This window comes from Crassostrea angulata, chromosome 9, assembly GCF_025612915.1.
Source record: "Crassostrea angulata isolate pt1a10 chromosome 9, ASM2561291v2, whole genome shotgun sequence".
Taxonomy (NCBI): domain Eukaryota; kingdom Metazoa; phylum Mollusca; class Bivalvia; order Ostreida; family Ostreidae; genus Magallana; species Magallana angulata.
The window spans coordinates 23,172,579-23,197,219 of record NC_069119.1 but is presented as its reverse complement, the minus strand read 5'-3'; the positions used below and the strand labels follow the sequence as shown (position 1 = coordinate 23,197,219).

The 24,641-nt window shown below is 31.9% G+C and overlaps 1 protein-coding gene across 4 annotated transcripts; it reads right to left on the bottom strand.

The window, feature by feature from the left end:
* Positions 1-1,223: 1,223 nt before the first annotated feature.
* Positions 1,224-20,053, bottom strand: LOC128163969 (alpha-1,3-mannosyl-glycoprotein 4-beta-N-acetylglucosaminyltransferase C-like). Of its 4 annotated transcripts, none has more exons than XM_052827671.1 (5): positions 19,750-20,053; positions 13,257-13,500; positions 12,693-12,796; positions 3,899-3,977; positions 1,230-2,923 (listed from the first exon to the last, which is right to left on the bottom strand). In XM_052827671.1, the coding sequence occupies exons 2-5, from the start codon at positions 13,369-13,371 to the stop codon at positions 1,776-1,778; spliced, it is 1,446 nt and encodes a 481-aa protein (XP_052683631.1). In that variant the 5' UTR covers positions 13,372-13,500; positions 19,750-20,053; the 3' UTR covers positions 1,230-1,775. The 4 variants fall into 4 exon arrangements, with proteins under 4 accessions (XP_052683632.1, XP_052683634.1, XP_052683631.1 ...); XM_052827670.1 differs by lacking the exons at positions 1,230-2,923; positions 3,899-3,977 and adding exons at positions 8,436-10,927; positions 11,247-11,325 and having other exon boundaries at positions 19,750-20,046; XM_052827672.1 differs by lacking the exons at positions 12,693-12,796; positions 13,257-13,500; positions 19,750-20,053 and adding exons at positions 5,286-5,377; positions 5,828-6,008 and having other exon boundaries at positions 1,224-2,908.
* Positions 20,054-24,641: the final 4,588 nt, after the last annotated feature.

Sequence of the window (24,641 nt, the reverse complement as noted above, 5' to 3'; positions counted from 1 at the left end):
TTTGGTCACAGAAAAAGGAATCGTTGATAACAACCGGGGTGGAAAATGAATTTAAATGCATTCGAAAGTATAATAAATGATAAAAGGTTAGAAAAGAGTTTTTATAATTAGAAAGATGAAAAAATGACAATAACAAACTGTCAACCATCTCAAAGATCGATAAAACGAAATACAAATTCAAATCAAAGCAACACGGACCTTTAAAAGGATTGAGGTAGGATCAGGTGCCATGGAGGAGTGAGCATCCTCTTCTAACCTGTCACATTCACCGTGTGCTCTATGTCGTAATCGGGTAAAAAACGGAAAAGTCCGTAGACAATCAGGTGATTAACTATGGTCTAACAATTAGTATGTATGTAGCATGCGACCCAATGGAAGATTGTATTTGCTGACGAGGTCGTTGTATCGACCATAAAACTTACGAAAAGATGACTTCAAACGAGACTGTTAATAGTCCTGTTTTATCTACTTGTTTGTCAGAAGCTTGCCTCGCTTTAGAAACTGTTCATACGAAGAGTATGTCCTTGTGTATCGAATTAACTGAAAGACAAAAACACCATATGCTGATGGTGAAGGTATATTGCTACATTAGCAAGGAAAGTTGACAATAGAAAAATTGAGGTCACCGCGTTTATCATAAGGTTTTATTGTTAGGTTATCATCGATGTCCATTTCCAATAGAATATCTAAATATGACTCTGTGGTATATTTCAAGTTCACTGGGATATATCGAGTCGACGTAAGTATGAAAATAACAATTATTAATTGATAATACGTCGTCAATATAACTGAATGTTGAGTTAAAGGACACAGCGAGTGATTTATGTTTTTCACGTACACGTTTTTGAATAAATTCTGCTTCATAAGTGTCCTAACAATGGGGCACAATTGGTACTCATGAAAATTCGAAAAGATTGTTGGAAAACTTGATTTCCAAAAACTACATAGATGTTGTCTAACAGAAACTCAGGCATCTTTTTAATTTAATCTTCAGAGTACTTGTGTGTGCAATCAGAATGGTTTTTAACAAAATAATATTTTAGATTTCCAATGACAAGGTAAGCATTTTTACGACTTCCAGTTTTTTTTTTAACTGTATCAGAGGACTTGGCCTTCTCTGTAGTATAGCAAGCAGTCTCTACCTTTAATGATCTGATATAGTCAATCTTAACACGTTTATGGTAAGCCCACCGGAACCTTGAAAAGCTAGTCTCCAGCTTTTAACATTACAAAAACAATATCATTTATTTCACACATTGTGTCATACAAAATTTCTGTGCATTTATAACTACTGCATTACAAGTTGCAACCATTCGTTACATTTTTTAAAAAATTATACTCAGTAGAAATAAATATTAAATAACGTTGTATAATGTAAAGATGATCTAAAAAAATAGCATGCAATGAATATACAAAACAAAAGGCTTAAGACAATGGCACCATCCCATAAATCAAAATCTTTGTTAGATACATTTATTATATATCTAATTTGAATTCAATTATCAAACCACAATGCAATGCTGTTTGTTTAGAGGAATCAAATGCAAAAAATTACCTCAATCTATTTTTATACATCATAAGTACAAAATACATCAAAATTGGGTCTTCAGAATCCAATGATTGTAATATTACCTCATAATCAATGAGCTTTCTAATCCTTCAAAAACTTACAGTATGTCGGTGGTTAAATGTTTGAAATGAAGAAAAACGTTGACAGATGTTGATTTGAGTTAAGGTGTGTTTGCTGAAATTTCGTTCCTTACATAAAATACATATCAATCAGCAACAAATACTGCAATTTCTTTTATAATAATCCACCAGTCCTGATTGGCAGTTAAAATGAGGCTCAGGCAGTGTATTCTGAAAGATCTCAGAATTGATGTTAAATTGTCCACTTTTAAAAATCCGCCACTCAAATATCCTAGGTCAATATCGTTCGTACATTTTGGTTGAGACTGCTCAATACTCAACAAACTTAGGCTTGCCTGTAGTTTGCCGTGCTCGATTTTGTCTGTTGGATGTTCGCGCGATCCGGTATCTATAATTATCTTTTCGACCCTTTGGGGATCATCGAAAACTACGGTAAACCAATCACCTCTTTTTCCATTACTTTGACTCCAAAAATAGCCAGGCTCCAAAATGTAAGCGGACTCTGGGGTGAAAGAAGATTGTACAACCAAATTTGTGTACAGTTTTGCGGGAGGGTTATCTCCTTTGTACGTTTTCTCCAAATTATCGAAAAATCTGTCTTTTAATGGCTGAACTTTTCCAGGGAGAGATGATTTCAAGCCAACATGTTGAAATATAGTAGGACGATGGATAATACGTTGGAATTGTAACATTAAAGTATTAAAATATAAGTAGATAAAGTCACAGGGTTGTTTTTCATAAAATAACAGCACCATCTTAGCTAGCCTTTCAAGATCATATGAATGATAAAGTTTACCTATAAAACCAAGTTCTGAAAACTCTAAACATGTCCATGGAAAGGTCATCGTAGATATGTATTCTTTTATTACTTTAAGATAATTTGATATAGTGTAAACATCGTCCTCCATTTGCATGTAATATGTTGACAAATGCTGACAGTATAAAAATATGAAAGCATAATCAACATTTTGCTTGGAGCGCCATTTTTCGTATTTATCATTAAACGTATGATTGAGATTCTCCAGGCTCGGATGAAATGATTTCCAGGAGCGGATCACGACTAAAGTTTCTAATGAAATAAGTTGTGGATAAGATTTGTTTAATCTTTTACTGATGTCATCTATCCAAGTCTCATTAAAATCTGCCAGGAAAATCACAATATAGATATCTTTAAGTTCCTTTGGCCGTGTGTTGTTCACTAAAGACTTGATTGTGTCCATAATATACTCGTCGCCTACTCTTCTGATTGTTGGAATTCCTAAGGTTAGAAACCCTGCAATCATCATCATCATCATCATCATCATCATCATCATTATCAAACGTTATACCGTCATAAAATTCTTTACGAATATTCTAAATGTAAAATGCAAATCCCTCTCAAAAACTAAAATAATAATGCAGATTTTATCAGTAGAAAAGCCGACATTAGTTAGGATATATATTTCTGTGCCAACCAGACTCACTCAACATTACAGAAGAGGATACAAAACTATACAATTCAATGTTTAAATGTGTGTTATGTTCATACTCTTTTATACTGATAAAATTACAGACGAACCAACATAACCTATAGCAGAATTAATACATCACTTTTAATTGCATAAATCCGATCCCTCCATTTTCATACACATGTGTGATATGTTTTAAAAAAAATAGTCATGCCAAAAGGTACGCTAGTATCATGAATTCGATTTTTAAAATTGAAAAAAAAAATTGCAGCATAATTTTCCTCTTCTTTGTATATCTATCCACTTTTTCATTATCAGTATGATCAACATGCTATCCTGCTTCTATATTTCATTGTTAATTTAGCAAATTATATGCCAAATTTAATTTCGAAATAAACGTCTTTGCATTATAGTCCCCAAAATATTGACCACTTTTTAGTCATACATATCTTAAATTTATTGTATAACAATTATTAAAACAGTTTTACGTCTCAGGCAATGTGGATGTGGATACGAAGATTTCTATATAATCCCTTTTTATCTTTGATAGTTTATTGGAATCTTGCTAATTTTCAAAAAAAACTTGAAAGTCCTTCAATCACGGATGTTTCAATCTAAAATTGGGTGCTGTAGTCTTAATGGTACTTGACATGGATCGTTTACGGACAGACAGACTCCAAAGAAATTGCAATCAGAAAAATACAGGTGAGCCAAGTTATTATCATTATGAGTTACGTTGATTTTTATTAACATACATATTGTGTTGTTCCTTTAAGTAAATACATGATAAGTATTCTTACTTTTCTCTTTCGGGAATTTGTGAAATAGTGTTGCATCTACCTTCCACTCATGTTGAAGACTTGTAAGATCTGAAGAAGGCTAAATGGAAAAACAAAAAAAGAATAACATAGCCAGGATCTAATAACTGTTGGTTCGTAAAATTTCATTTTTTTAAAAATTTAATTAAGAGGGACTGATTGACAGATTGACAGACTGTCTGAATGACTGATTGACTGACCTACAAACAGGTGAAATTAATCATACCCCGCAAGTTGTTGAATACATCTTAAGATTTAAAACAATGCATTTTATCAAAGTAAATGTAGGCTAATGTTCTCACAATTAAAACAATAGGTTTTTATTGCTTTGAAAAAAATCTGCGAAATGCTTAGTGAACGACGAATTGGAATCTGTCTTTTTAATAGTAATCGATGTAAAATAACACATCATGGATCCCTATATATCTTGAGAAAAAAAACATCAGAAAGTGATGTTTAACCGAAAACATTGATAATGCAAAATGCCTCGTTCAAGAACGTAGAAGTTACATTAAATAAGAGTACATTTCGCAATGCTCAGTGTGTAATTAAATGCTCAGTCCGACAACATACCTTAGTATCGCCGGTTACTGTTAACAGCTTTGCAATGGTATAAAGTTACTCCTTATACAGTTGTTAAAAACATAATTAAGATTTTCAAATCATTGTTTCATTTCATTCAATAATTATTGTAATGAATCTTTTAGCAAAAAATATCCTAGAAACCGCGGCCTAATACTGTAAAACGCGACGAAAGATTTACCTTATTACTTAACTTCAGATAATTTTTCGTAACGCATATATTTTCATTCAATAAACTTCCATTCTTATAAGACTACGGGTTATTTTCAGCTCAAATAGTGATGCTGTGAATAAGCTTAACATAATTTCGTTCTACCTAGGTTTTTATCAATCCCCATAATACTGTGGTTTCATTAATATTCAAGGGTATCAATTTTCGTGGATAAAGTAAAATTCACAGTTTCAAGGATACGTCAATTCGTGGCAATTGACCCTAACAATGGAAAATGTTAATAGAAATTGCACTTCAATGAACATTAAATTTCGTGGATCAACTTAACAACGAAATCCTCGAAAATTGGTATTCAACGAATATTGATGAAAACACAGTACATGTTTCTGCTCTATTTTATAACTGAACACAGCTTTCAATTCCAACGTATTAGTCAGATGATGAAAAGTAACGTTAAAGCCAACGTATGAACAAAAAGTCAAACAACGGACAATTAAGTAATTGGAGATGTTTATTCGAACATTCGGTTCAGGTGACAACCCGACTTTAGCTAGTAATATGGGTTAAATATGCATGTTGATATCTTAATCAAAGCAATTCATTACGTATACTTACTCTGTCTAAATAATCTTTGTAGGTCACCTTATTAGAAGTTCCACGCTGAATTTTGTCACTGAACTCCGTTGTGCAGAATCTGTTTACAGTGCCTATAATGAAAAGTGAAGTGTATCTGTTTTCATAAACATTCTTTTAAGCTGCAAAACTTCCTCAATTTTTGTCTCTCTCAAATCTTCGTGACAACTAAGATTAAAATAAATCCTTACACTTATACAAGAAGAGAGGGTTTTCTCCAAAATAAATTTGCAATTTTTTGCAGGACGACAACAATGTAGTTTTGCTTCAATATGGGCACTTTAAAGCATTTTTCAAAAAAAAAAAAAAATAAGACCGGCAGAGAGATTATAAACATCATCGATTTGTTCCTTTAGTAGTTATTAACAATTTCACAATTACAAGTTACAACATGAATATTGCAACTATTTATGTTGCTGTATGTAATAAATTAAACATTTGGAGAGAGAGAGAGAGAGAGAGAGAGAGAGAGAGAGAGAGAGAGAGAGAAGGGGGGTCATGTATAGCGAGTTTAAAATACTTACAGGGACTCCTCTGTAAAAGTACCATAAATTGGATAACAAGAGAAAACACGGATAAGGCCGAAATCAGACAAACGGCGTAATGTCGTCGAAAACACCTCATTGTCACTATCCTGTGTTTGATCAGTAACCCGTGGCTTAATCTCTTGAGTAAAATGTCACAGCTGCAAGTCCATCATATGTCCCTTTTATAGAGTTGTGCATGTAGAGTTATCTAAAAATAGCTGTGACGATCTATCCGTCCACGAATCATTGTACAAACGTCTTTTTGAAATGGCAAAAAGGCAATTGGCCATGGGATATCAACCCCCATTTATTAATTTTCAATACAAAAAAGATACGGTTAAATATTTTCCCTTTATCAATTTTTCTAATTATAAACTACTTTTTGGAAAAATTAACATTTTGAAGATATGATCTGTAAGGTATGCATTTTTGAAGTACACATAAAATCCATCTTGTGCTTCGTGCAATTATTTTTCTAATTAAAAAATATAAGAATTAGAAAATAGTAGAATAATCAGTGTGATATTTTACATACGAAAACAGACAACAAATGGATGAATCGTGAATATGTTAAAATATGATTGTACGATAAAGGGACCATATAAGCAATATGTTCTTTAAAAAGGTAAAATCAATGCAACGGTAAATATTTGAATAAATAGACAACAGTATGCTGTCATAAAATAAAAGTAATTTTGCATATTGGGATTTTTTTCTAAATTAAATGGGGTTTTCCGACTTACAAGCGGTCATAACAGAAAATAGGCCACGGTTCGAGAACATCTTGTTTCTTCTCACAGTAATCTCGGCCCACTATATATGAGTTCTCCTTTCATCAGTGTTAGCGCACATCCATGTTCTTTTATTAGGTTAGCCCGTCATTTTTTTGCATATGTCACATTGCAATAAACAATGAAATCAAATACTATTTTATAATCTTTTCTTACCCGAAATTAACTTACAGCGAAGCCCAATGAGTTAGAGTGTTGACTACAAATCTGTTGGTCATGAGTTTGAATGCTGCTCGAGCTTTTATAATATTTACCTTCTCAAAAATTATTAAAACACATTTTTGGATCAAATATTGTGAAATTTGAAAATTCTAAAACGACGAAAGTAATTTGATTATTGTGTACACACATTAATATAAATAGTTGTCCCATAAAACCTTAAAAAATTATTTTGAAACGAAATTATATCATTTTTATTTTATCACCATACTTATTGTCTAGGATATTAAAAAATGAAGTTCAGACGAAAATTTTACGACTTTAAAATACAGACAAAATTTCATATTTGTAAAACATTATTTTCTTTCTTATTTTTTGACCTGAGACATAAAATGTTGACTTTTAATGCTCCAATATTATTACACGAGTTTTTAAAATCTATGCATTCATATTATGTTTGTTATCCTAGGCAGCTCTGAATGATCAGTACAGGGTACACGATATTTTATTGCGTTCAGTTTTTATGTGCATGGCAATGTCTTGTTTAGTACTGAGGCGACTTGACAATCAATACAAATACATTTAAAAGAAAAATTCCTTATATACCGAAAGAAAAAAAATCTCCAGAAAAATAGGTAATAATCTATCCTAAAATGCTCTTCCTTGTAAAATTCATTCATGGTCAATGACTTAGAATAGGTAATAGTATTAAAATGATGTAGAAATTCATATACAGAAAACATATTTTCTGTAGTGTCAAATTCAGTCTAAACTTTGATGACCAAATGGGGTCAATGTTTATATGTTTACGGTCAGCAAAAACACTGAAAAGCGTCTCTTTAATAGTTTTAAACATTATTCACACAAACAATAGAAACATCTAGAAACAACCAGTCATGTGCCATGTGGGTGAAAATGATAAAAAAATATTGACAGTCTAAAGACTATTTTTACACATGAACCATAAATTATTTAGACTTCTAAACTGCATTAGAATTAAAAATTGTGAATCTTTGTTTACTAAAAATAATTTATAGTAACTCTGTTCTTATCTTTTGACTGATATTGAAAGTTGCATATGGACTTTATATGTATTTTAAAAGTACTGATTCTTTTTCCGGGATAAAATGAACGTTTGAATATTGTTAAATCTAATTAACAACTGATTCTTGTAACTGAATTGCTAAATTAAACTGATAAGGGAGTAGTAATTTCACTTAACAATGAATCGACTAGATGCACAAAAACAAGACTCATGAAAACTTTATTAATGATTAGTCTGCTTTTAATAATTATACAACAGTGGAAAATATTCCAAAATTGAATCAAGTTAGAGTCAATTAGACTTGTCGAAAAAGCTAATGCCACGATGTTACTTTTACTTCGTGACAAAATGAGCGCTTAAATGAAGTCGACCCTCAATTTCAATTTGGTTTTAAAGTAGTATAGTCCGACTTTATATAATTAAATGTACGTTGTAAAACGATAGTTTTTTTTTAGTGTTTTGCATATCGCAATAGTAGTCCAGTTGTTTCAAAGCTATATTAAGATTTGTAAAATGATATACAAAGATTGTTTAACAAACTTGAAACAAAACTTAAAACAAACTTACAATGTAACATAAAAAGGAAGTGCTTTATTTCAAGCTTTTGGCAGGTAAGATTGCAATAAGATAAAAAAAACCAACAAAGTAAATAAGGTTTTAAAATGTTTCTCCAAATCAACCATCAATTTAGGTATATTTTTTTAAACCAAAAATTAAGTTTAAGTTTAGTATGTTTCAATAGATACAAGAATGCAGATTGAATAATTTCAAGCATTTGGAGAACAAAACCAAATGATTTCATTTTGTTTTCATGCTCATGAAGCATGCCATTTATCGTTTTCTTTTCCTATACGGAGATTTCGTTTATTTACTTCAAAAGTTCCCATCGTTTATACATGTATGAGACCATTCTTCTGGTGTAATTAGGTTAAAGTATATAAAACAATTTGATCATGGTATGAGAAGGATACATGTATTTCTCACATATATTTTTACAGCATTGAATCAATGAATTCAATGAACTGACAAGAACAAAGTGTACAGAAAAACAGTCTTCAACTTGTCATTTTCGCTTGTGTTAAATTAATTCATTCTTGGTCACACATAACAGAGTCGTTGATAAAAAGGGTTTGTAAATGGATTTAAATGCTGTCGAACATATGATAAATTATAAAAGGTTAGAAAAAAGTTTTGAAATTTAAACGATATGAAACTTTAAAGGTCTTAATAAAAGGTGTGAGCGTTTCAATGATGTAAAAATTATTTATAGAACTGTACAAGGGGAGCCGGCCTTCTCTTTAATGTCAAAAGCAGATCTACCTTTGATGACCAGATATGGTCAATATTTACACGTTTACAGCAAGTCCACCGGAACTTAGAAAAATTAATCTGTAGCTTTGAACATTACAAAAACTATATCATATATTCCACACATTGTGTCTTACCAAATTTCTGTGCATATATAACTACTACTATACAAGTTGCAACCGTTCGTTAATTTTTGAGAAATTCAGAATCAGTAAAGATATATATTAAATAACGTTGTAAAATATAAATATGATCTGAAAAAAGCATGTAAAGAAGTTATTTAATTTTAAGACTTGAGACAATAGCACATTTCATAAATTTGAGTCCTTGACAGATACATTCATTCTATATCTAGTTTCAATTCAATAATCGCTAAATGAAAAATTACTTCAGTCTGTTTTGAGATATCATAAATACAAGAAAAATCAATAATGTCTTCAGAATCAAATGTTTGTAAGCAATCAAATGTCTTTTAAATATTTCAAAAACTTACAGTATGTTGGTGGTCAAATGTTTGATGTAGAAAAACGTTTGACAACTGACACATTAACTTTTGTAGGTGTTGGTTTGAGTTAAAATGTGTTTGCTGACACTTAGTTCCTTTATATAAGTGAAAGACATTAATAACATATAATGTATATCAATCAGCAACAAATACAGCAATTTCTTTTATAATAATCCACCAGTCCTGATTGGCGGTTAAAATGATGCTCAGGCAGTGTATTCTGAAAGGTCCTAGAATTGATGTTAAATTGTCCACTTTTAAAACTCCGCCTGTTAAATATCCTAGGTCAATATCGTTCGTACATTTTGGTTGAGATTGATCAATACTCAACAAACTTAGGCTTGCCTGTAGTTTGCCGTGCTCGATTTTGTCTGTTGGATGTTCGCGCGATCCGGTAACTATAATTATCTTTTTGACCCTTGTGGGATCATCGAAAACTACGGTAAACCAATCACCTCTTTTTCCATTACTTTTACTCCAAAAATAGCCAGGTTCCAAAAAGTAAGCGGACTCTGGGGTGAAAGAGGATTGTACAACCAAATTTGTGTACAGTTTTGCGGGAGGGTTATCTCCTTTGTACGTTTTCTCCATATTATCGAAAAATCTGTCTTTCAATGGCTGGACTTTTCCTGGGAGAGATGATTTCAAGCCAACATGTTGAAATATAGTAGGACGATGTATAATACGTTGGAATTGTAACATTAAAGTATTAAAATATAAGTATGTAAAGTCACAGGGTTGCTCTTCATAGAATAACAGTACAATCTTAGCTAGCTTTTCAAGATCATATGAATGATAAAGTTTACCTATAAACCCAAGTTCTGAAAACTCTAAACATGTCCATTGAAAGTTCATCGTAGATATGTAATCCTTTATTACTTTAAGATAATTGGGTATTGTGTAAATATCGTCTTCCATTTGCATGTAATAAATGGACAAATGCTGACAGTATAAGAAAATGAAAGCATAATCAACATTTTGCTTGGAACGCCATTTCCTTTTGCTGTAGTTATCGTTATATGTATGATTAAGATTCTCCAGGCTCGGATAAAATGATTTCCAGGAGCTGATCACGACTAAAGTTTCTGATGAAATGAGTTGTGGATAAGATTCGTTTAACCTTCCACTAATGTCTTCTCTCCAAGTCTCATTAAAATCTGCTAGAAAAATCACAATATAGATATCTTTGAGTTCCTCTGGCCGTGTGTTGTTTACTAAAGAATTGATCGTGTCCATGATATATTCGTCGCCTACTCTTCTGATCGTTGGAATTCCTATGGTTAGATACCCTGCAATCATCATCATCATCATCATCATCATCATCATCATCTTTTTTATAACGTCATAAAGTTCTTTATCAATATTTTAAATGTAAGCATTATATTGAATCCGTCACAGAAACTAAAAATACTAGCGCATTTTTTATCAATCGAAAAAGCCGGCATTAATCTCCTAAAATTTATGTCTATGTGTTTACCGATCTCACCCAACCTTACTGTAGAAGATAAAAACAACAATACAAATCAATGTTTAAATTATGTTCATACTTCTTCATACTAGTCAGATTTATGATGTACATTAATGTGAATACATTGTAAGTATTCTTACTTTTCTCTTTCGGGAAATTGTTGAATAGTGTTGCATCTATCCTCCATTCATTTTGAAGTCTTGTAAGATCTGCAGAAGGCTGTATGAAAGAAGATTAACAAAGGATAACAGAGCCTTGATCCAACTGTTGGTTTGTAAAATTTCATTTCTTTTTTCAATTAACAAAAACAGGACTGAAGGACTGACTGACAGGCTAACTGACTAACTGAAGATTGACTGAATAAATTCTAACCCCCACCACCCCCGCAAGGTGTTGCATTGAAAAAAATTAAAAATTGTGTTTTTCATCGAAGTCAATATCGGGAAGTGTTCCTATTATTTGAACATGAGGTTTTTTTTATTGCTTTTTCAAAAAAAAATTACAAAATGCTTAGTGAAACTTATACCAGGGCGGTTAACCGACTAATGGTAATGAAAGCACTATTTACCAATAAACATTGGTCATGCAAAATGACTCGTTCAAGTACAGATACAATGTAAGCTGAATTCATGACAGGTTGAATTTTGCAACTTTCAATGTGTAACTCAATTGTCAGTCCGGTAACATATTTTATAGTATCGCCTATCACTGTTTACAGCAGTGGTGTAAAGTAACTGCTCAAACAATTCTTTATAGCAAACTCGTGACTTTAAAATCAATGTTTTATTTCATTCAATAGTAATTCTAATGCACCCATCTCTGCGCGAACAATATCCTGGAAACAGCTGTTCGTTCAATACTGTAAAATGCGATAGAAGAATCAACTTCTTGGATTATTTTATATTGATTGCCAATCGTAAATATCTTTATTTAATAGGCTTCTTACAATATTACAAATGATCTTTATCTCAAATTCCAGTGTTTTGAATAGGCTTGAAAAGCGTTTCTTCTACCACGCTTTTTATCATTCTCATATATTTTGTCCATTATATTACATAACTGGACTTTAAAATCAATGTTTTATTTCATTCAATAGTAATTCTAATGCACCAATCTTTTTGCAAACAATATCCTGGAAACAGCTGTTTAATACCGTAAAACGCGATAGAATAATCCCCTTATTCGATGATTTTATATTATATTCCCAATTGTACATATCTTTATTTAATAGGCTTCTATTCTTATAATAACAAATGATCTTTATCTCAAATGTCAGTGTTTTGAATAGGCTTTGAAAGCGTTTCTTCTACCACGCTTTTTTATCATTCTCAAATTATATTGTCTATTATATAAAACAACTGGACACAACTTTCTAATACATATTATTTGTAATAAAATGAGAAATAACGTGAATAGCCAAATTACGAACAAAACGCAAACAAGGGTCTGCAAGTAGGCCTAATTGGAAATGTCGGTTCAGGTGAAATAAAAAGGTTTGCACAAAAGTGGGTTGTTGTCTGACTGTGACCAGTTATATGGGTTAAACATGCATGTCGATATCTTAATTTAAGTAATTCTTTACTTACTCTGTCTAGATAATCTTTGTAGGTCACCTTATTAAAAGTTCTATGCTGAATTTTGTTACTAAACTCCGACGACTCATAGCCTGAGCAGCGTTTCTTGATCGTATCTAAAATGCATGAAGTGGTTTAATTCATTCACATTTTATTATGTTGCAAACACTTGTATTATGCTAAATCTTTATCTTTCTGACTCTTCATGACAGTAAGATTAGAATGAATCATTACATTTTTAACGAAAAAGTTTTTTTTTTTTTTACTGGAAGGAATACATGTATGTTGTACATTCGTTTTTGTACAGGACGACAATAATGTACATGTAATTTTGCTTAGATATGGTTAAATATATGAGTTTTTGCCATAAAAATATGACTTGCAGGATTTTATAAACAAAAACTGCTTTGTCCTTTACTGGTAAAAATTACAATTTGACGATTACAAGATACAGATGTAAAAAATGGAGCTTTTTACATGTAACAAATTGAGCTTTATACATGAATTACTTGGGATAATATGAAAGAGAGAGAGAGAGAGAGAGAGAGAGAGAGAGAGTTTGTTTAAAATACTTACAGGAATTGCTCTGGAAAAGTACCAGAAATTGGGTAACAAGAGAAAACACGGATATGGCCGAGGCCGAAATCAGACAAACGACAAACTGTTGACGAGAACACCTCATTGTCACCATCCTCTGTGTGATCAGTTTAACCCTGGCTTAATCTTTTGAGTACAATGTCACAGCTGCAAGTCCATCTTTTGTGATTTCTTCTTGCATTGATCTAAGCCTACGATGAATTTTCTTTTCATCATTTCATCACTGTAAACAGAAATCATGCATATCTAGATTTTGCTCTCTTTTTTGTTAAAGTAAGCACTTAGTTTTGTTTTCTAATGCAATTGAACACAGCAATGTACCGCTTTTATATCCATTGATCAGAACTCTAATCAGATGCATTGAGTTCAAGTTGATCTTTCAAAAATTGATAACATGCCGTTAATTCTATATTTTGAAAGTGTTTCTTTGAGAGAGTTGTCTAAATTATATGTAGCTGTGACTTCTTATGTTCACGTGTCATTGTACAAAATTCTTCTTGAAATGACACACAGGGATTTAAATTTTTAATAGCCTACAAAAGAAATATATAACCGATATATATATATAACCGATATATATATATATATATATATATATATATATATATATATATATATATATATATATATATATATATACACACGACCGAATCAACAAAAAGGTTTTTCTGTGGGACCGATCACTATGTGGTTAACAAAGTTGGAGCCAGCGCATAAAGTCTATTCCAGATGATGCAGATTTACTAACAGTCTAAGAAAATATGCACCCATGTAATATAACCAATTTTATCGGCAAACAGCGAGAGCAGGAATTCAGATGGCAAATAGATATCCATAACACTCCCAAATCAAGAACATACAAACTTTTAAAGGAAAGTTTTTGCCTAGAAAATTATATTTCAATGAATATTCCTAAACATGTTAGGTCAACAATGGCACAGTTTCGGTGTGGGTTATTACCGCTGAGGATAAAGTCCGGACGTTTTCGGGGGGGGGGGGGGCTGTCATTGAGCGCACGTGTAAATCAGTATCTTGGACGAAATAGAGGACGAATTTCACTTTCTTCTAAAATGTGCTCTATATAACAATCTCAGTAGTGAACTTTATCAAAGTGTTAATTTTTCGCATAATTCATATTTAACTCAAGAAAATCTATTTCAAACTCTCATTTGCAATTTTCCAAGACAAACTGCTAATTTTATACATTCTGCATTAAATTAAGACAAAGTAAATTCTCGCGCATGTATTAGAAATTATTATTTAGTGTTTACAGTGACTTAGAGGTCAAATGTGCCGGGTGTTTGATATATGTAATTGTATACTACTCAGTTGTTTTAGATGTAACACATGTCACTATAATAAATAAATGATGATGATGATGATATATATGTGTGTAGTTCAAGCTCAAGTTAAAAACTACGTTACTCTGTGGCCATTAAGATATGCAGAAAAAACCGTCTTTTGTGTGCTTCAGGCACCGAATTTTTTTTCAATAAAAAGTATCTTGGTGAAAAAGCTTTTAAAGTTTCAAGTGCCTGAGGTAAAGTAAAATTAAAAGATCAATAACAATATTCAAGAACTTTAGAAATAGGACTTTTAAATCGTGAATATTTCAAAAAAGGTTAACGAACTTGAAACAAGTTATTTGTATGACAAATGAATGATTTATCACCATTTTATTGATCAGTTAAACAGTCAAAGCTGACGTTTGACGCTATTCTAGGAGAAATTGATTTAAAAGGGTTGAAATCTTGCGATACCCTATGCATGTTACATTATCGTAAGAAAGGGATTAGAAATCGCTTTATTGGTGCTGTAAATGATTTGTTTTGTATGACTCTGTTCTTTGGTATTTTTGTAATTTAAGCTGCATTGAGACCACGCATTGTCTTATACATTTATTGTGTGCATGGTAAGAAAAAAAAATTAAAGGGACCATATAAGAAAGATATTGTTCAATCATTGCAACGGTAACTACGACAGTAGACAGAGGACGGGGATGCTGATATGACATAACAAGTGACATACACTTTTTTCTCTTAAATTGAATTGGCTTTTTAAACTTACAAAACAGCAGGTGTACTTAGAATCGTTTGGGTTCGGTGAGAGAGAGAGAGAGAGAGAGAGAGAGAGAGAGAGAGAGAGAGAGAGAGAGAGAGAGAGAGAGAGAGAGAGAACGGGGTTCTGATTATTGACTATGTGATGTTTTAAAGTTCTTAAGGTCCTTAAGATTTCCGTCCACGACGTCAAAAAACATATTATAAAAGGCATAGTCGTTTTCAGGTTTTTCTTTCTCTGATTTTCTATCTTTTTTTAGAATTCGATTCTACTACTTCTTCTACTGCTGATGATACTATCTTATTGTTTGAAAATCCTGAAGAATTACAATACGTTTGGAATACTTCTACAAGATACTGTAAAATCTGCCGTCTTAGGTTCAATAGTAAAAAAAAAGCAAACAAAGTTGTCATATACCGTAGGGGGTAAAAACAATAACCATTTTACTTTTGAAGGCTCTTATTTAGAAATAGTTAAATTTTTTAGTATTTAGATGTTACATTTTGTAAAAACAATTCATTCAATTTCAATTTTAATGATTCATATGAAAAGGCTATTAAAAGCAATGTATAGTTGTATCGAAAAATGTAGAAAGCATAATTTAGCAATTGACTGTAAAACAGACGTGTTTAATAAAATTATCCAGCCAATACTTTAAAGGGACTTAGACACGATTTGACGTAAAATTTTCAAATTTTATTTTTCCATTTTCAATGTTTATAATGATAAATATAGAAGTTTATAATGCTATGTCAAAATTTGAAAGTCAAATATCAAGTTATAAGCAAGATACAGAGTTCATAATTCTTTAATTTTGTTTTGTCAACAAAGCTCGAATATTGTCATTTTTAGACGGTGGCTATAAATAGCCACGGTCTATTGCTAACGTCCTGACCGGAAGAGTATTTCTCACGGGGACCCTAGCGGATAAGGAACGATAACTCTGTTAGGTATGCAGTGTTACAGACAATGTTTTATCTATGTGTCCATTTCAGAATGAGAACTAACTTTAATCTTATCAGATATTTTGAGCATTATAGCTGCTAATTAGTTTGTACATATATTTAAATAATTTATGAAATTGTGTTTTATTTTAAATTGCCGGTACCCTGTCTGCTTACGCGGTATCGATAATTTATGCACCAACTGCCAGTTGTGACGTTAAACTCTGTATCAGGGCTGCATAAACTATATCACAGAGATCTCACAATAATCGCTTCTTGTTTTTTTATGATGTAAACAATTGTCAGAAACACACTATTTAAACAGATTTGCCATTTCATATTTCAGCAATTTTAATTTCAACGCATTAATTTTAGTTGAGGAAGAATATTTATTTAGTTGTTGCTTATTCCATTCACAACATATACTGACAATGAATATTACATAGATTACATTTTCTTGAACTTCAACCGATCAATGGCACACTTTCTTCTACAAGTGTGCATGTGTTTTCAAACATACAAAAAACTTGAAATTTACGACACAAATGTGTTTAATTTTGGACTGACCTGTGATTTACATGAACCTTATTCTGTAACCCACTCGGTCTGCAGGAACATTAATTTTATCATTGGAACGTCAATATTCATCAGACAATATTTATTATTACCTAATCAAAGATATTTGCGTCTATTTTGAACTGCCGGTCAATAGACTGCGATCTATTGGACCGCCGGTCAATAGACTGTGATCTATTGGACCGCCGGTCAATAGACTGCAATCTATTGGACCGGCATCGTATTTCAGAACGCGGGTATGTTAATTAATGTTACATCCTTTCGATAGTTCTCAGGGAATGTATATTCCTTTACATAGACGCTGTTTTTAGTACTTGGTGAAACCAAATTCAAAATGGAGTATCAAATAATCAATTTATCAACAGTTTAAAAGCCTCATATAAGGTAAAAGACTATTTAAAAGATAATGCGTTGAAGACCCACCCCCTTCTTTGTGTAAACTTATATTAAATTGAGATGTTGTAATGCATGCAACAGGTTTTGTGCATGTAAAAAATGAAAAAAAAATCTTAATACATTGCATAATGGCACGAAAACCATTTGCAATATGCAAATTGTAAACCCCGAAAACTTAAGAAGGAATTAGGTAATAAAACAATTATTTAATGCTTGAACAGTCAATAGACCAGAATTTTTCCCTTGGTGCAGGGAACAGCTCAGTATGATCTATTGCCCTCGGCCGTTGGCCTCGGGCAATAGATCGTACTGAGCTGTTCCCTGCACCTCGGGAAAAATATTCTGGTCTATTGACTGCTCAAGCATTAAATAATTGTATACTACTGAATTTGACGCTTTACTTGCTGCTGACTTTCTCTCAAACACGCTAATCGATCGACCTCGGATTGTAAAATTCACGTGCAAATCGAGTCGCCATTTTACAATTTTACATATATAAACAAACCACATTTTACGATGTTTCAAAGATTTTCAGTTCAGATTTTTTGTAAGCAAATAAGGGATTGAAGACATATGCTGTAAAACGTCTTATGGATTTCACGGCGTGTCTAAATAATTTGCAGCAAACGCTAGCTTTTTTGTGAGAAAAAACAATCGGGTCAACTCATGCAATATTCCATATACATTTATGGTACATTGTGAACGGTAATGTAAGATATAATAATCTTGTTCACTAAACAGTTTCTGACGAATTTTTTCACAATAAACTGAATAATGCAATTTGATGAGCGAAGTACAATCTGTGACTTTAATCCATATGCGCCCGTCGACGTCTCTGCTATTACAGAACCTTTTCTTTGGTGGGGGGGGGGGGGGGGGGGGGCTTTTTCACTAACAGATAACATTATTACACATGTACGTAAATATCGCCCCTTTTGTTCTCAAATAATTTTTATCTCGCGAGTACAACTCTATAATGAGCTTTCTTCGACATTTGTTTCCATAATAGGCAGGCCAATATATAAATGCGCCAGTTTGTTGCGACTCGCAATGGAAATTTGGATTTTCCTATCAATGGCATGAAAATTCTATAAATATTCCTCGGTAAAAAATGAAACTTCGCAACATATTTATTAGATCAGTTTAACTATTCTGATATTTGTATATCAGATGCTAGAAACATGTATTAACCAAAGTATCATATATCAAACCAAATGTTTTGAAATTTGAAGTATTGTTTAATGTATCAAACAAAAATCCAGTAACCAAGATTTGTGTAAATTTATAAAAACCAACTTACCAAGATTTGCATAAATTTATTAAAACAATTATTAAATTTATTGAGAGAGTTAGCTCTCTTGGTTAATGTCATTATCTAAACACTTAAATGCTTTCTTCGGTGATTCATTCAGGATATGAAGGTAGCGACATTGCAGAAGAAATACATAATGATTTCGACCAATCGATAAACGGGGCGTGTAGATTTCCGTCTGGCTGTCTATATAGAGCTATGAATTAACTATAAATTTCCGTAAGAAATCGAGGGAATAATACTTGGTGTGTGTGTGTGTGTGTGTGTATATATATATATATATATATATATGAATGCTTAATAATTAAACCTTGGATTTTTGGGGGCTAGGAAAATGAAATGCAAAACTTGGGGGAGGGGGTGTAACTGTAGTTAACTTATATGGGCTAAACATGCATGTTGATATCTTAATTAAATTGATTCGTAACTTACTATCTCTGCATAATCTTAATGGGTCACCTTATTAGAATGAATTCCATGCTGAATTTTATCACTGAATTCTAACGACTCGTATACTGTGTAGCGTCTGTACGATTGATATATACACTGTATTTAGTTTGAGTAAATCTGTATGGATTTTTTTTCTTACGATGGCTCACTGCTAATAAACTATACCTAAGAATAGTACCTCAAAATAGCTGACAATTTCTTGATAAAGATAGATATCATGATGGGTATGAAGTATATATGCCAAATGGACAAAAAATGTTAACATTTGGATACAAAACATATTTTGAAAAATTTATTTCAGTAAATATTAACAAAGCAGATTTAAATCGTGATCTGGTTCACGAGCCTGATACTTTAACCACTGAGCTATGTCGATACTCGACCAAATCATTTCCATGTATGTACAAATCGTTTATTATTTAAATCGCCATCTTATGACATACTGTATTCAATAGTATATTAAGTCTAGCTTTGTGTAGTGAGGTACCGTAAATAACGAGAATTTGGTGAATTTGATATTTTGGTATTTAATGTGTTTTGTGATGCATATATGATTTGGATTTGGATGAAACAAACAATATTGTATACATTACACATCTTCATTAATTAAATCGGTCACTTGGTTTTTTTTTAAACACAAGCACAATGGTAAAGAGGAACTGTAGAAATATGAGAGAGAGAGAGAGAGAGAGAAGACGGACAGAAGTTCAGTAAAATATGAAACGAAACTACTTACAGGAAACACTCTACAAAGGATCCAATAACAGTGAAAACGGGTAAGGCTGATATTAAAAAACCTGTTTAAGTTGAAAACATCTCATTGTCACCATTCAGAGAACTACAGTAGTAATCAGTGATCTATAGTTTTTTTTTGTTCTGTTAGGCACAAAATCACAGCTGTAAGGTCTTCTTTTGCAATTTCTTCTCACAGTTATCTCGGCTCACTATGAGTTTTCCTTCAATCGCTGTTATCGCACATACATGCTCTTTTATAAGTTAGCCCTTCAGTTTTTTTTCTCACGCATGTACTGTTTTTGTATTCATTGAGGACCTCTATTCAGCTGTTTTATTGTAAGGGGTCATCGCTTCTCTCCGTTCTTTTATTACGATCACGGGTCACGGCGAAAACAGGTTTTAACACGGTAAACTTTATCCATCTATGAAAAGTCAAAGAATTTCAGAAATCTGACTTTTGTGGCGTTTACATTAGAAAATAGCAAAGACTAAAAAATGATACGATATACATTGTACATCGGATCAACAAAGCTAAGTCTGATGGATGTAGTGCATTAGTTATTCAATTTGTTGAAAGATTGATAAAAATGTCAAAAACCTGTCATAATATAACTTTTAATTTGCTTGTCCTATAAAAAAACCCTATCCATCGTATACTATTGTATTTTACTATTTTTTTTTTATTGCATATGCATTCGCTTGTAATCCTTGCCTGTTTTGTGTTTATTTGTTTGTACATATGTTGAACTTCTGATTTTGTCTCCAAAGTTAGTGGTGGATTTAAGGGGGCGCACCCGGCGCCCCCCCCCCCCAAAAAAAAATTGTCAAAATAAAGTTAAATCATACTCCTTCTGACAATGAAAATATACAATTTGCGAGAATGGATTATCAACGTTTTGGAAATTCATTGGATTTCTCAACATTAGCCTAATTTCAACGGAGTAGTATGAAGAAAACCCGTGGGTTCAATGGTGTAACGTACATAGAAAGCCCAGTTTAGTTACGCTATCCTTGGATTTAAATGTGACCATTCGTAAGGATAAAAAATAAAAAGAAATGTTTCTTCTATTTCTGCGAGGCAATTGGTTTTAATAGGATTTCTGCAGGTTTTAAATCTACAAACCTTTAAAATTATAAATAATCTTATTACTTTAATCAGGTATAATCACGAGAAGAAATATCACAAAAGTCTGAATATGAAGAGTTCATTTTTTTCCTACAAAATCTCTAGAATCCAGGGGCTTCACCCCCTGGACCCCCATAAAAATGATAGGAAATGTAATTTTATAATTCTGCAAGGCAGAGGTTTCTTCAGATTACTGCACGTTTTGAATCTACAAACCTTTAAAAATGTTTTACTTTAAAGTGTACTCACGAGAAGAAATGTCACAAAAGTATAAATTTTCACATTTCATTTTTACCCTACAAAATCTCTAGAATTCAGGAGCTTCGCCCCCTGGACCCCCACCAGGGCTAAAGAGTTACAAACTTCATATAGCAGTGAGCTGGTCTTGAGTGAATAAAGAATTGAATTGGACGCTCATACGTACTTATAAAATCTGGACGAGTGTAATTATAACTAAGGGCTACGACACTATAAATATCCAATACCTGAACGCTACATGTATAATAAATAATTAAACCACTGCATTGCCGCTTTAAAAGTTTTTATGCGTCATTCTGACCTTTATCGTTAAGAAATGAATGTTGTAGTTGTCATGCATGTATTTGTGCATGACATAAGAAATACCCCCAAAATTTGGGAAACTTTAAAAAAGAGGCTAATAAGCATGCACATATTTTCCCCTAATAACCGTCATCGTATCTAGATGGGTTTACTCCGTTCCTAAGGCTTCCCTTTCATAAGTAACAAAGTCTTTAAAACGAACTAAATAAAACAAACTTAAGGACACACGAGACGTTCCTCACTTTTATATAATTTTTCTTGATTTATTATTCCTTATCTATTAACATTTAAACCTGTTAATTCCCAAAAATTCAGGGTACATTACCAGGCTCTTTTCGGAGCTAGAATATTTCGATTTTTTTCTCAAAATAACATGCAAAATGAATTTTGAATGCATATATCAAATAAAGCCATACTATACATTTTCAATTGAACCCTTTTTATCTAAATAAAAAAAAGATTCATATACTTAGTAACGTTAAAAATATGATTATAAAACTATTAAGTGGAAATCTTCATATTGTGGAGATATGAAAAAATTAGAAAAAATGGAAGATAGGTTGCGTCTGACCTTAAAGATCTAATATATAAATATAATCTTTATGAGTCAACGCATTCCAAGCTGAATTTTATCACTGGACTCTTACGATTCGTATGCTGTGCGGCGTCTGTATAAGTAACAAATACACTGTACTGTATACGGTTTGAGTAAATCTGTATGATCTCACAGCTACTACACTACACCTGGAACTAGTTCATCAGATCAGCAGAAAATTACTTGATAGCATAATGGGTAAGAAATATATAAGTCAAAGAAGCGAAAAAATGTGCAATTTTTGGATAAAAAATCATATTTTGCGGGCACACAGACAATTGCAAGTGACCGTTGCAATGAATATAACATAAGTCACTCTACAAAAACACCGCAAATTCAGTAACACTAAAAAACACAAGGGATGAGAACACCTGTCCAGAGTACGAACAACCAGTGATCTATAGTTTAACTGTTCTATTGAGAACAATGTCACAGCTGTATAAGTAAGGTCATGCATCTTCTCGCAGTACTCTTGGCTCCTATTATCGCTACATGTTCTTTGTTGAGGTACATGTAAGCCCTTCAATTTCTTTTTTATTTTACGCAAATTAACACAGTGGTGCGCCGTCCTTGGATGTTTTTATTGATTGCAAATGAAAAGAGTAAGATGATATCTAAAAATAGTCTTCTGTCCGATTTTCTATTACAATCACCACGATCAAGGGTCACAGCGAAAACAGGTTTTCGTCTGACATGGTAAACTTTATTCGTCAAAACTTCAAAAATATGACTTTTGTGGCTACTCCGTCAAAACAAAATATAGCATAGACTAGAAAATAATTGAATACATCTCGGATCAACAAAGGGAAATTTGATGTACATAGAGCTTTATTTATTCAATTTGTTGAGAGATGAATAGAAATGTCAAAAAACTTATTGTTTTAACTCTTGGTGTTATTTGACGCTCATTTTACACTTAAACGTACAAATTACAATTAAGGGCTACGAGGCTTACAATGTCCCACACCTGAACGATATATAAAATTGGGTTCAGTTAAGTAGATCCGGTTATGAAAGTTATATCTGTTTCATAAAACATCCATAAATTTTTATCGGTCTTGTCATCAACAACCTAAAAAGAAATTGCTAAATGATACAATTTGGGAGAGATGGAATGTTTTACAGAATCTGTGGAAATTACATTAAAATTGAAATTTGACCATAGCGGAAAATTATGTGGGGGCATTTCTGTTATTATAACAAAATTCCTATGTTAATTTTGTTATTTTCCCCCACGCAGCGTATAGATGAGTTCACTTCATTCTAAAGATTCACTTTTAATGAATAACTATACCCCAAAACGATTTATTCAAACTTAATGAACACTTTAGTTATAGATTGGCTTAACGCAAATAATTTTGTAAGGTGGTGATTGCAAGGTTAATGTCTTTAAGCTCCATTACACTGTCATATTGTTAATTTTGAATTTACTGGGTGGGTGTAAATGGGTCATTATCAAAATATACACAATTGTTAAATGTAAAACATGAGAAAATTATTGCTGAAAAAATTACTTTGATTGCAAAAAACACATTTAACAAACAATGAAGTATAACATCTAAAAATTTGCAAAGATTGGAATCTACCAAATGGTTGATAATAAGACTAAAATTTAATGAACTGTGAAAATTTTGTCAGTGGTGTAAAAGGCATATAGTATAGGAAAACATTCTTAAATAAAATAAAATAATTCTTTTATAATGCTGGACATAAAGTTTATATCAACAAACTTCATTTGAAGTTATCAGAATTAGATAACAGAAAATATTTGACACATTTACATAGTGACCAACATAACATTTGAGACAAAGTCTTGATTTTACTCAACAATTTTTTAATTTGAGCATTAAAAAGAACACAACTGGATTTTTCTTTTAACGGAACATAAAAAAGACATTACTATAAATGCACTGGTGTTTTCAAATATACATGTACTATTGTCAGTTAATTTTATTTGGAGAAAAATGTACATGTTACACCACTGATTATTGTGTTTTACCACTGATATAAAAGTTACACCACTGACGTAGCGATAATAAATAAGAGTTAAGCGTGTTAAATTATGTAAAATAAACTAATTTCTATTTTTGATTGCATTTACAACATGATAAATTTGATCTTAAATAAAAATGTTGGTGCCTCATTCTTTCATAATCTTAAGATAGACACACTGTTACACCACTTATAATCAGTGTTACACCACTGACAGAAAAAATGGCATGTATATTTTTTTTTTATTTTTTTTTACATGAATTCACTCATTCTTTGATGTTATATTTTTTACTATTGGCATCCACATACTTTTATCCACCTTGTACCGAGTTCGAACTTTCTTTAGCTCATCAATCTCACAAACAACATCGCCAATACTATACCAGCTCATATCAATCATACATTTTGGACAATAAAATTGAAATTTCTCCAATTTTCTCCCAAATCTATGCATACGACACATATAAACTTTCTCTGTGTCTATATGTTTGTTGAAGCTCAGCTAGCATTTGTTACCATTAAGCATTTGAAAGATTTTAGCATAACATAATAGGGAATGTGAAATGTCAGTGAAATAACATATCTTATAATACACTATGAGTCATTAAATAAATTGATT

Bases quoted from the DNA above. Each gene is read 5' to 3' on its own strand.
- LOC128163969 (XM_052827670.1), bottom strand. From the start codon at position 13,371: ATGGTGACAATGAGGTGTTCTCGTCAACAGTTTGTCGTTTGTCTGATT. The intron at 12,797-13,256 runs GTAAGTATTTTA...CATGCATTTTAG, and splicing joins ACTTTTCCAGAGCAATTCCT to ATACGATCAAGAAACGCTGC. The intron at 10,928-11,246 runs GTAAGAATACTT...TGATGATTGCAG, and splicing joins CAATTTCCCGAAAGAGAAAA to GGTATCTAACCATAGGAATT.